The sequence below is a fragment of the Macrobrachium nipponense genome, chromosome 19, assembly GCF_015104395.2.
Source record: "Macrobrachium nipponense isolate FS-2020 chromosome 19, ASM1510439v2, whole genome shotgun sequence".
Taxonomy (NCBI): domain Eukaryota; kingdom Metazoa; phylum Arthropoda; class Malacostraca; order Decapoda; family Palaemonidae; genus Macrobrachium; species Macrobrachium nipponense.
This window is the reverse complement of record NC_061088.1, coordinates 72,776,992-72,789,199: the sequence shown is the minus strand read 5'-3', so window position 1 is coordinate 72,789,199 and position 12,208 is coordinate 72,776,992. Positions and strand designations below refer to the sequence as shown.

The 12,208-nt window shown below is 35.0% G+C and overlaps 1 protein-coding gene across 2 annotated transcripts in view; it reads left to right on the top strand.

Annotated features, from left to right (window-relative positions):
- The window catches only part of LOC135218132 (histone-lysine N-methyltransferase SMYD3-like), a 47,714-nt gene that overhangs the window by 28,368 nt on the left and 7,138 nt on the right, over window positions 1-12,208 (top strand). For both annotated transcript variants that reach the window (XM_064254288.1, XM_064254280.1), the window contains exons 5-7: window positions 4,855-5,031; window positions 10,014-10,152; window positions 10,781-10,954. In XM_064254288.1, the coding sequence (XP_064110358.1) occupies window positions 4,855-5,031; window positions 10,014-10,152; window positions 10,781-10,954 (490 nt within the window). The remainder of the gene's footprint in view (window positions 1-4,854; window positions 5,032-10,013; window positions 10,153-10,780; window positions 10,955-12,208) is intronic.

The window sequence follows — 12,208 nt, the reverse complement described above, 5'->3', positions numbered from 1 at the left end:
GGACTACATTATAATTTCAAATCTTACAGTCAAACATTGTACCAAAAAATCAATATATTGATTTTTGTAAAACTGAAACTACATTACAATCGCACAGCTTACAGTAAAACATTTGTTCCAAGAAATTATTAATTTTTTTTTTTGTGTAAAATTGAAACTACATTATAATCGCCCATCTTACAGTAAGACTTTGTAACAAAAAGTCATTGTATTGATTTTTATAAAACTGAAACTACATTATAATCGCGCATGTTAGATTAAAACTTTTGTTCTAAAAAATCATTATATTGGTTTTTATAAAATTGAAACTTCATTATAATCGCGCATCTTTCAGTAAAACTTTGTACCAAGAAATTATTATATTTTTTTTTGTAAAATTGAAACTACATTATAATCGCGCATCTTACAGTAAAACTTTGTACCAAGAAATCATTATATTGGTTTTTATGAAATTGAAACTTCATTATAATCGCATTATAATCACTATAATCTTCATTATAATCGCATTATAATCATTATAATCTTTCAGTAAAACTTTGTATCAAGACATCATTATATTGGTTTTTTTCAGGAAAACTTTTCAACAAAAAGTCATTGTATGGATTTTTATAAAATTGAAACCATATTATAATCGCGCATCTTATGGTAAAATGTTTTACCAAGAAGTCATTGTATATCTATTTTTCTATAATTGAAACCACATTATAATCTCGCATCTTACAGTAAAACTTTATACCAAAAATTCATTATTTAGCGCTTCAGTGGCGTGGTTGGTATGGTCTTTGCCTGCCACCTCGGTAGCCGAGAGTTCGATTCTCGTGCATTCCATTGAGGGGTCAGAAATGTGTATTTCTGGTGATAGAAGTTCACTCTCGACGTGGTACGGCAGTCACGTAAAGCCGTGGGTCCCGTTGCTGAATAACCAGTGGTTCCATGCAACGTATAAACACCATATAAATAAACAAATAAAACTCATTACATTTCCTTTTCTATAATTCAAACTTGTCAGCCAGATTTTGCAAGGTTTCAGAGAACGTGCTCGTGTGAACACGTCACTTGGACGGTTTATATGGTGTGGTCTGACCATCTGAAGTTATATATATAATAAGAAAATAATTGACATGAACAGTGTTTATAAAATATCATAGCAAAGATGTAAACACACACACACAATATATATATATGTATATATACTATATATATATTTGTGTGTGTGTTTACATCTTTATATATATATATATATATATAATATTATTTATATATATATATATATATATAGAGTACTATATATATACATATATATATATATATATATATATATATATATATCTATATATATATATATATATATATTATATTTGTGTGTGTGTGTAATTGCAATAGCCACAATGCCCTCTTTCGAGTAGTAAAGAGGGCATTATAGCTATTACAATTACACCCACACACACATATGTATATATATATATATATAATATATATATATATATATATATATATACGTATATGTATTTCTAACATTATATATATATATATATATATATATATATATATATATATATACATACATACTACATACATATAAACAGAGGGAGATTAGTACAAACTTTTAGCTTCAGCAGTGACAGCAAGTTCAGCAGCAAATAAATAAAGGACAGTAAGTGTCATCATCACTCCTTACATAAGAACGTCAAGTCCTAAATATAAGAATGACATTTAATGTCATCGGCATCAGGGATTAGGCAACGCTGCTCCTTGATAAAAAAAAATATCCATCTTATTATTGAAGAGAGAACGAAATGAACAAAACAAAATATGAATATAATATAATTTTAATGTACGTATTTAGTTAACGAATTTCTGGTGCCTTACTTTTGCTTCGAATTATAAGGGCATTTATACGGGGAAAGATTATTATGTAAGGATTATGAGGTCGTTATTAATATAGGTAAGTGATATAACTGAAGTAGTGCTGGAAGATCTGAATACATTTGTTTCCCCGGCTTTTCAAAGGCTTTAATTAAGGGCAAATCGTAATACAGTATATGAAGTATATTCGTGTTTCAATGAGTTAAGCGGGTGTTTTTGTAGATAAGTTGAATTGCACAGTAGATTATACAACATGCACCTCTCTCTCTCTCTCTCTATCTCTCTCTCTCTCTCTCTCTCTCTCTCAGTCCTGGAAAGCTTGTGTGTGTGCGTGTATATATGTATATATAATATATATATATACATGATATTATTAGATTAGACATGAACACTCTCTCTCTCTCGTCTCTCTCTCTCTCTTCTCTCTCTCTCTCTCTCTCTCTCTATATATATATATATATATATAATATATAATATAAATAGAGAGAGAGAGAGAAGAGAGAGAGAGAGAGAGTGTTCTGTATAATCTAATAGTATATGTATATATATATATATATAATATATATATTATATACCATATACACTCACACATACGCATATATATATATATATATATATATATATATATATATATATATATATATATATATAATACTAACAGGACTTCAATGAAACTGGATGGTATCTATCGGAGACATTTATTCTGGAAAAATTACAAGCTTTCCAGGAATGTTAGTCCTGGAAAGCTTGCAACTTTTCCTAAGATACCATCCAGCTTTAACGAGGTCCTGGTAGTCAATGTATTAATGCACAGAGCAATTGTGTAAGTGATAAAGTTAATATGTATATATATATAATATATATATATATATATATATATATATATATATATATATATATATATATATATATATATATATATATATATATATATATATATATATATATATATATATATATACACAAAACTACCGACTCCGATAACTCGGGCTTTTCCCTTGGAAATATGGAAGTCAATCTGTCAGCAGTGCCAAGAGATATCAGTGCCAAAATGCTGCTCGGTTGAGATCTGTGTCATCGTTTGCATCGGCATCACTGTCCGTCTCGTACCCTTACCCCACCCCCTTATCCTTGCCAAATCTTTTCTTGTGAGATGACAAAACAAGTGGTGGTTTTATTTGCGGCCATAAAAACGAACTAGATGGGTGGATTAATGGTAGATACTATAAATATATCTACTGGGAGATAAAAAAGATTAAAAAGACAAGTGGCGGTTATATTCGGGTCCATAAGAACGAAGTAGACGGGTACATTAATTTATATAAATATATATATATATATATATATATATATATATATATATATATATACATATATATACATATATATATATACGTATATATATATATATATATATATCATATATATATAATAATATATATATGTATATATATATATATATATATATATATATATATATAATTCTGAATCCACCTCGATCACTCCTAGGAAATATAATTATTACTTGAAAATTTGGCCTTGACTGGAGGACGAGGGATCAGAACAGAGAAAAAAACTAAACTACTCAGGCATAAGGCCGATATTACTGAGGAGGGAGGAAGTTACATAAAAGCTGGACTCTAGTTTTCAAAGCACTGTATTTGCATGAATTTACAGAGGTCCAGGAGACTAAAGAAAAGGGGGGATCACTTTTTCGATCCACCGGGACACGTGGCTGGAGCAATCCAGTCACAGAGTTCGGAGATTTTGCGCAACGGATCAAAAATGCAAGCTTGTTTCAAGGATTTCCAACTCCTACCACAATCAGACAGCGTTGTCTGCAAATAGAGGACACAGGCTTAAGGCGAGGAGCACACGAGGGCGAACGTTACACACTACTTTCTTTCAATCAAAAAGGCCACTCATGGGGGGAATGAAATGACTGGGAAATTTACACAAAGAAAACTATTTCGTGGCTTGAATTCACTAGGGGGATGTTACTAGTATCACAGGGGAGCAATTACAGAATTGAGCCCAGATGGGGGAATGAGAAACTACACAAGTCGCCTTGGAAAAGGAAATGAAATACAGACAAAGGGTAAAACAATGGCTGAAATGGAACTCCTCTTACAGTACCTGGATATTGAGGGCTGGTAGTCTTTTCCTTGATGTCTCCCTGCACTATGGACTTAAAAAATATGCTTGCTTCCCAGAGAGCATGGGAAAGCAGACAATGGGGGGGGGGGGGGGGGAGTGGGAGGCGGCGTCTCGTCTCGGGTGCAGGAGGGATCTGACCTGTCGCAGGTCTGGCATTCTTCTGAGGGCTGGCCGCTGATTCCCAATCCTTTTGAAGGGTTGGCTCTGTAAGGGGTAATTCCAACAACCAATGGGAGAAGAGATAGCTTTTCAAGAGAATGGAGAGAATGGATTCTTCCACTTGGAAGGGGCAACTTGCATATACACAAAGATGCATGAAACTTGGTAAAAGACTATTTTCCTTGGTTCTGGCTTAAAATCTTGAACAATATATATATATATATATATATATATATATATATATATATATATATATATATATATTGGGAGAAAAAAACAAGTGCAGATTAAAGTTACGTTCATAAAAATGAAATAGATGGGTAGACTAATATTATATATATACACATGCATGTATACATACGTACACACACATCTGTACGTATGTATCTATACGAATGCATATATATATATATATATATATATATATATATATATATATATATGTATATCTACACACACACACACACACATATATATATATATATATATATATATATATATATATATATATATATAGAGAGAGAGAGAGAGAGAGAGAGAGAGAGAGAGAGATGTCTGTATGGGTATACGTATACCTAAGTCACAGTTTAATATCCGATGAAAACATGTTACCGTGAAGGTGTCATTTCTGCGCGCGCATGTCTAACGGTGTTCCTCCTCCTGCTCCTGCAGGTTCTGGTCAACCGGTTCTGCATCTTCGATGAGACGATGCAGACCTTCGGGTCAGGAGTGTTCCTGGCCGCGTCCATCTTCGACCACGCCTGCGCCCCCAACTGCCATGTCTCCTTCGACGGGAGGAAAGTCCAGATCAGGTCCCTCGTCGATATGCCCGAGCTGGATTACAGTAAGGTGCGTTGGTCTCTCTCTCTCTCTCTCTCTCTCTCTCTCTCTCTCTCATACTTAATTTCTTTATGCTTTCTCATTGATTCCAGTAGCAGGTGTTCATTAGCATCTGGCTGTCATGATAGATTTCCTCATACCGTTCTTGTGCATTTTTCTCTCCCTCTTTCCTATCTCTCTCACGTTACTGTCTCACCTTTCTCTCTCTCTCTCTCTCTCTCTCTCTCTCTCACGTTACTGTCTCATCTTTCTGTCTTCTTTTCAGTCTCTCTCTCTCTCCTCTCTCTCTCTCTCTGTATGTATGTATTTTTGTGTGATTACTGTAATTAATTCCTCTTATTCATTAATACTGTTATATGGTGTTGCATAAGTTTTTGCTCTGGATTATTTTCATATTCTAGACTGATAGTCTCTCTCTCTCTCTCTCTCTCTCTCTCTCTCTCTCTCTCTCTCTCTCTCTTTCTACGTATATTTGTGTGATTACTATGATTAATTCATCTCATTCATTAATAGTGTTATATGGTGTTGTATAAGTTTCTGGTCTTGATTATTTTCATAGTCTAGACCGATAGTCTTTGCTTAGTCTCTCTCTCTCTCTCTCTCTCTCTCTCTCTCTCTCTCTCTCTCTCTCTGTATGTATTTTTGTGTGATTACTGTAATTAATTCCTCTCATTCATTAATACTGTTATGTGGTGTTGAATAAGTTTTTGCTCCTCATTATATTCATATTCTAGACCGAAATAGCCGTGTGAGAATGCTGTGCATCCCCGTCACATTATTTTGATATATATTCGTAACGTGGCTATAAGTGCATCTGCCCTAAAGAGTTATCGACTTTTTTTTTTCCCACCAAGTACGCTTTATCCAATTTTAGTCTGACGCTGTATATATAAAAGAAATATTGTCAGTTAAGATTGATTCATCATATGATGCAACTCCATTTCCACACGCCAATTCAAAGTTTAGCAAAGTTTTTCTGTAGATAGTCATTTATACCATAATCACTGTTCATTATTTTAGCTTTGTAAGAGTTAAATTTAAATTAGAATAGGAGCAACCCACTTGCTAAATTAATTTATTATTATATATACTAGTTGTAGTAGTACTATTAGTAGCCATATTACTCACAATGTTGGCTCTTAAATGGGAGGTGAAAACCAAAGTAGAATAAAGTTAAAGAAGTTGGACAGCAAGTTTGCTAAGAATCAGCTTCTTCGAACAAAAAAGTAAATAAATAAATAAATATAGCTGTTGACAGCGCCCTGCGCGGGGAGAGGTTAATTCTTGAGTGCGTCCGTCACTCATATAGTACTTAAATCTGCGAGTGATTTTCCGTAGAAAATGACAAATGACTTTTTTTTATGTTTATTTACTGTATAATAATGAGACACACATGTCAAGATGAAGAATTGATGGAGGATGAGTATTTTAGCGGCAATGATTTTTTTTACTGCTAATGACAGCCGTATAAAAAATGACACTATATCACTAGAGAAGATGAGCTGTATAGTACGTAATACGATAGATATAGATAAATATCATTAAAAAATCAGCATAATGAAAATAAAAAGTAAGGAGAGCATTAAACGAGAAGGAATAAATAAACGAAAACTTATTGGAAAGAAAAAAAACAAAACTTGATAGGAAAGATTGGATCAAACATAAGGATATCGACTCAGATGTCTCGCTCTTCAAAGACGTTGACTGACTTACGACCCAGTGAATGCGACAGGGCCCAGGAATGGCAATGGGAGGAACTCTTTTCGTCGTGTGAAGAGATTTATGAATTTTTATGTTGATGTTTTTCGTCGTGTAGAGAGATTTAAGAATGTTTATGTTAATGTATGCACGGGTTTACGTATATTTCTCTTGGGTTTCTCTCTTTTAAATTTTTGCTTTTGTCCGATTGTATTTTTGTTATTATCTCTGTGCTTGCAGTTTGAGACACGCACATATGTAATATATATGTATACGAGTATATTATATGTAAATAAATACATACATACACCCTATGTATATCCAGGAATGTATGTATAATATATATATATATATATATATATATATATATATATATATATATATATATATATATATAATGTTCGTTGTACCGCTGATCTTCAGAGCAGGGAAGTTGATCTATTTGGCGTGGTCAGTGGTTGGATGGGTAACAACTAAAATGTGCCACACGCCTAGTGATGGGTTGTAGCGGGATGATGTGCCCTCTAAATGTCAGATTAGCCACATGACCTGAGTGGGAATCTCAGGTTTACTTCTGTGGAATACCGGGGAAATGAGAGCCTCCTTGCTGTCGTGCTGGTAGTAAGTCACCAAATAGTCTGGGCCATAGGAGTTGTAGTCGCATACCCTATTTTTCATAAAACAAAAACAAAAAAAACTTGAAGGAAATGGGTACTGAACTGTGGAGAGTTGGACGTGGGTGGATGTTTTACAGAAAATATGAAATGAAATGTTTTTCTACTGAGTGTAACAGGGTGAAAGGGCACTAGATGCTAGGGTAAGAAGGTCGAATGATGAATGGCTGAGGTGGTTGAAAACCTAAGGTGGTTGAAAGTTGTAGAGCTAGGGTAGGGTGTGCCATTTTTAGTGTTCCTGTTCCGGTGTTTATGGAAATGATTGATCGTGGCTATATAAAAAGTTGTAATATATTGGGGGTATGATTGCAGCTCAGGATTGTCAAAGAATGAGACAAAGTCACTGTTTTCGAAAGTCTGAACCATTGTCTTGTGGGCTTTGGAGAATATAAAAAGGTGTTCTGGGTGATTTAAATTCAAATGTAAGGAAGCTGGTGTTGTGGGCAGATGTAGAATTTGTATTGTAAATGAGAATGGAGAGTCTTGTAGAAATGTTTAGAAAGATTTCATATATATATATATATATAGATATATATATATATATATATATATATATATATATATATATATATTAGAGTTAGTTTAATGCATTTTTCTCTACCCTGGCTGCCAACCCCTACAGTCAGTTACCCATAAAGTGCACCTGTCGACAGCAGCCGAATATGTATACAGACACACGCACAAACATATATATATATATATATATATATATATATATATATATATATATATATATATATTATATATATATATATATATATATATAAATATATAGTATATATATGCATATATACTATATCACGTAAGATCGTCCATGCACATCAACAGTCATAAGGAAATCGAAACAAACCGTGTAGTAAATATATATCCACATATCCATACATACATTCGACACACACACGCACGTATATGTGGCCAGTCTATTTACCAGTCTACTTTTGTTTATGTTCGTGCTCACCTCCCATATGTTCCTATGGGATCTTGGCACCTGGGATTTATTGCCGTGACTCGAGGTTATAAATATAGTACGACGTCGACAGTACCCGCGTCGCCCTCACCTGTTGCCGTCTATTTTGAGATCACATGATCAGGAGTAGAGGAGACTGAAACGGCCCAAGGTCTCTCTCTCTGGTCATAGCTACTAAGGAACAGGTGCTGCCATGAGAGAGGAGAACGTCTTAGTATATTCATATGCTTTCTTAGTGCTTGTAAAACCTATGAGAGAGAGAGAGAGAGAGAGAGAGAGAGAGAGAGGAGAGAGAGAGAGAGAAACATGTCTATTACTATTTGCCTTAGGCTTGTAACAGGGAGAGAGAGAGAGAGAGAGAGAGAGAAGAGAGAGAACACATGTCTATTACTATTTGCCTTAGGCATGTAACAGAGAGAGAGAGAGAGAACACATGTCTAATACTATTTGCCACAGGCATGTAACAGGGAGAGATAGACAGACAGAGAGAGAGAAAGTGTGTGTGTTTGAGAGAGAGAGGCAGACAGAACATGTCTAAGGTCTCTTAATTAGAGAGAGAGAGAGAGAGAGAGAGAGAGAGAGAGAGAGAGAGAGAGAGAGAGATGGTGGAGAGCGAAATTCTAATAACCTATACAAACTCAGAGAGAGAGAGAGAGAGAGAGAGAGAGAGAGAGAGAGAGAGAGAGAGAGAGAGAAGGGCCAGCAGAAATCAATTTTAACATAACCTTGGCAAGTTTTATGACCATGTAATCACACTGTCTATAGAACCATGTTCAAGGTCTCAGGATCTTGCTAGGTTGAGATGTACTTCAGGCTTAGTGAAGGATTACCTGTCCTTGTTTCAGGCTTCCTTTCATTCTTTGAATTCTCTATTTGAGTTTTTATCATACTTTTCCTGTTGGTAAGGTTTCTCGTGATGGATTGTCTTTTTGAATCCTGTTACCTTATGTTTTAACGTTGTCTTTGCCCATAATAATTTGTATCTGTACCTCTGCCAACGAAGCTTGACAGAAGTTACAAATCCACCAAATTATATTATTCGTTTTTTGTGTCTTCACAAAATACGTACATAACTAAAAAAATTATCCATAGATTTTAATTCAACCTAGTGGATGGGTGGGCGAAGGATTAGTGATTTGATATTTGTATAATTTCAGATACGATTGAGGCTCTGGTTAGCAGGGGTATATGCTTTCTTTGAACTTTCTAATTCTGAAAACTGCTTCCGTTTTATTGGTTTGGTTCCATTTATTTTCGTTCCAGAGCTATCCGTCTCGTTCATGATTAGTAATACCTTCAGTATAGTGTACATCTTATCTGAAAACCCAGAGACGAAACTTATTAATGAATAATTTTGGGATCATCCTAGATAGTGACCGCCACGGGTTTTAAGCCATGTATCCACCTTTGCGGCGTGTTTAGTCCGATCCCTTTGCGGGTTATCGTAAAATCATAAACAAAAGACTATAAATATCATAAAGATAATGACCCCTAAGAAATATTATAGATAATGACCCCCGTCCCTCAAAAACCCTTGGGAGTTCATTATTTAGGAATGATCCTAATTATGTAAACAACTTTCCTCATTTCGAAAAAGCATGAAAATACTTTCAGTGTATTGTTACCGTTCAATATCACTGCTTATCTTGCAGTGCCGAATCAGCTACATAGACCCCGTGGCGAGCGTGACCGCGCGCAAGGAGGAACTCCACCGGAAGTGGTACTTCTGGTGCGACTGCAAGACGTGCGCTGACGAGGAGAGGGCCCACTTGGAAAATTCGGTCGTTTGCGGTAAGTACAAAGACCCAGAGAATGTAGGCATTACTTAAGGTGCTTTGCAGCGTCCCTTCGGCCCCTAGCTGCAACTACTTTCATTCCTTTTACTGTAATATAATAATAATAATAATAATAATAATAATAATAATAGTAATAAGAGTGATGGACTTCTAAGGAGGCAGGATGCAACCCGGAACCCCACACAATAAATACCACCCAGTCGAATTAGAGGACTGTGATAAAAAAAAAAAAAAAATATCTTTTATTTCAGCTCAGGGCCATATACATGTAATATACAAAATACAGACAGTAACATACACAATCTAAATACATTAGACAACATGATAAAAAAAATGAATAGACGGCACTATCATATTCTCTTTCTTCCATCTTGCTGTCCACCCTCTCCTGACAATTGTTTCATAGTGCAACTGCTTTGAGGTTTTCCTCCTGTTACACCTATCAAACATTTTAATGTCAATTTCCGTTTCAGCGCTGAATGGCCTTAGTTGCCCCAGTGCTTGGCATAATGCCAAAAATCTATATAAATCAAATCAATGTGATGTGTGCAAAAAATGGCGAATGAGATTTTTTTTTTTTTTACGTAGAATAGATGCCTTTATTTTTCTTGATATCCTTTCAGAAACTGAAGACTGCAACACTTTCATCCACATTCCCGAGACGTTCTGCCACAAGAGCCCTCCGATAGAGTGCAGCAGATGCGGCGATCCCGTCGACAAGGAGAAGATAAGACGCTACAGGCAGATCGTCACCTTCACGAAATACCACCTGACCAGAATGAGCGAGGACAATCCTAGTATCCTTTAAAATATAAGAAAAATAATTTATATACTTAATAATGTAATTCCTCCTGTTTCCAGTCAGCTGACTTCCTGAGGTTCTCATTAACCAACTCTTGTCGATTCTTTCAAATTTCTCTGATTCCTATGGCCTCCTGTGACTCTTGAAACCTAAGCTCACCTGATTCCAGCAGCCGAGTCTTTTATGATTCTTATAACACTTTCACGATTCCTGTACCGTGATCTTTTATGATTCTTTAGGCATTATCTTTCGTTAGTCCTGTAACTTAACCTTGACGATTTTGACAAAATCTTTCTGTGATTCTTATAAGCTAACTTTATGATGATTTAAATATAACCTTTTATCGCTTTCTGTAACTAGAAATTAATGACTTTTGGTACAACAGGTCGTGATGCGTTTGATGATAGTTTGTGTGTCTTTTCCATTTCTAGAGCATAACAGCTGGTGATGAGTACTATTACCTAACCTTCCATCTTATGAGTGTTATAAGATAACATTCCTTAATTCCTATTTGTCACCCTCCTTAATTTAAGTGATATGGCCTGATATTGTTCGTTTTTCTACAAGATAGCCTGCCATAATTTCCATACGTTAACTTTTGCAACTTCTATAATCCTCCTTGATTCCAATTATTGCTAATATTTTCTAATAGTAAAACTGCGTCAGTTTTACTGAATTCCATATTATTATTTCTTTAGAACAGATATATGAGTAAAATATGGCTATACTGTTTTTTTTTCATCTGCCCATCCGCCTGCGGTGTTTTTGTATGGTAACACTGCGTCCCGGGCTTTAGATAGTTACATTCAACTTACATTCAACGATTATAATAATATCCTATTTCGAATATTAACGGTGTAATTCGCATACAGTAAATTATTAAAACACTTTTCAGTTGCAAATGTACACCCAGATATCCTTTCATTTACCTAAAACTTACACATAGCGTGACTATCTAAAGCCCGGTACGCAGTGTTACCATGCGCGACCACCACAGGCGGATGGACAGATGGAAAAAAACAGAGTATAGTTAATAGAATTTCTTCACTTAGAGTTTTCTCTATAGTCTTCAATTCAGAACATGCCGAGAACATCTTGACGGAATTTACGTTAAGGTATTGTCAAAGAAGGGATGACAGTTCTTGTTTATATGACGCTAGATATGCTCTTAGGCAAATGTGTGTGTGTGTGTGTGTGTGTGTGTGTGTGTGTGTATGAGAGAAAGATAGATTAGAAGAGAACTCGGAGC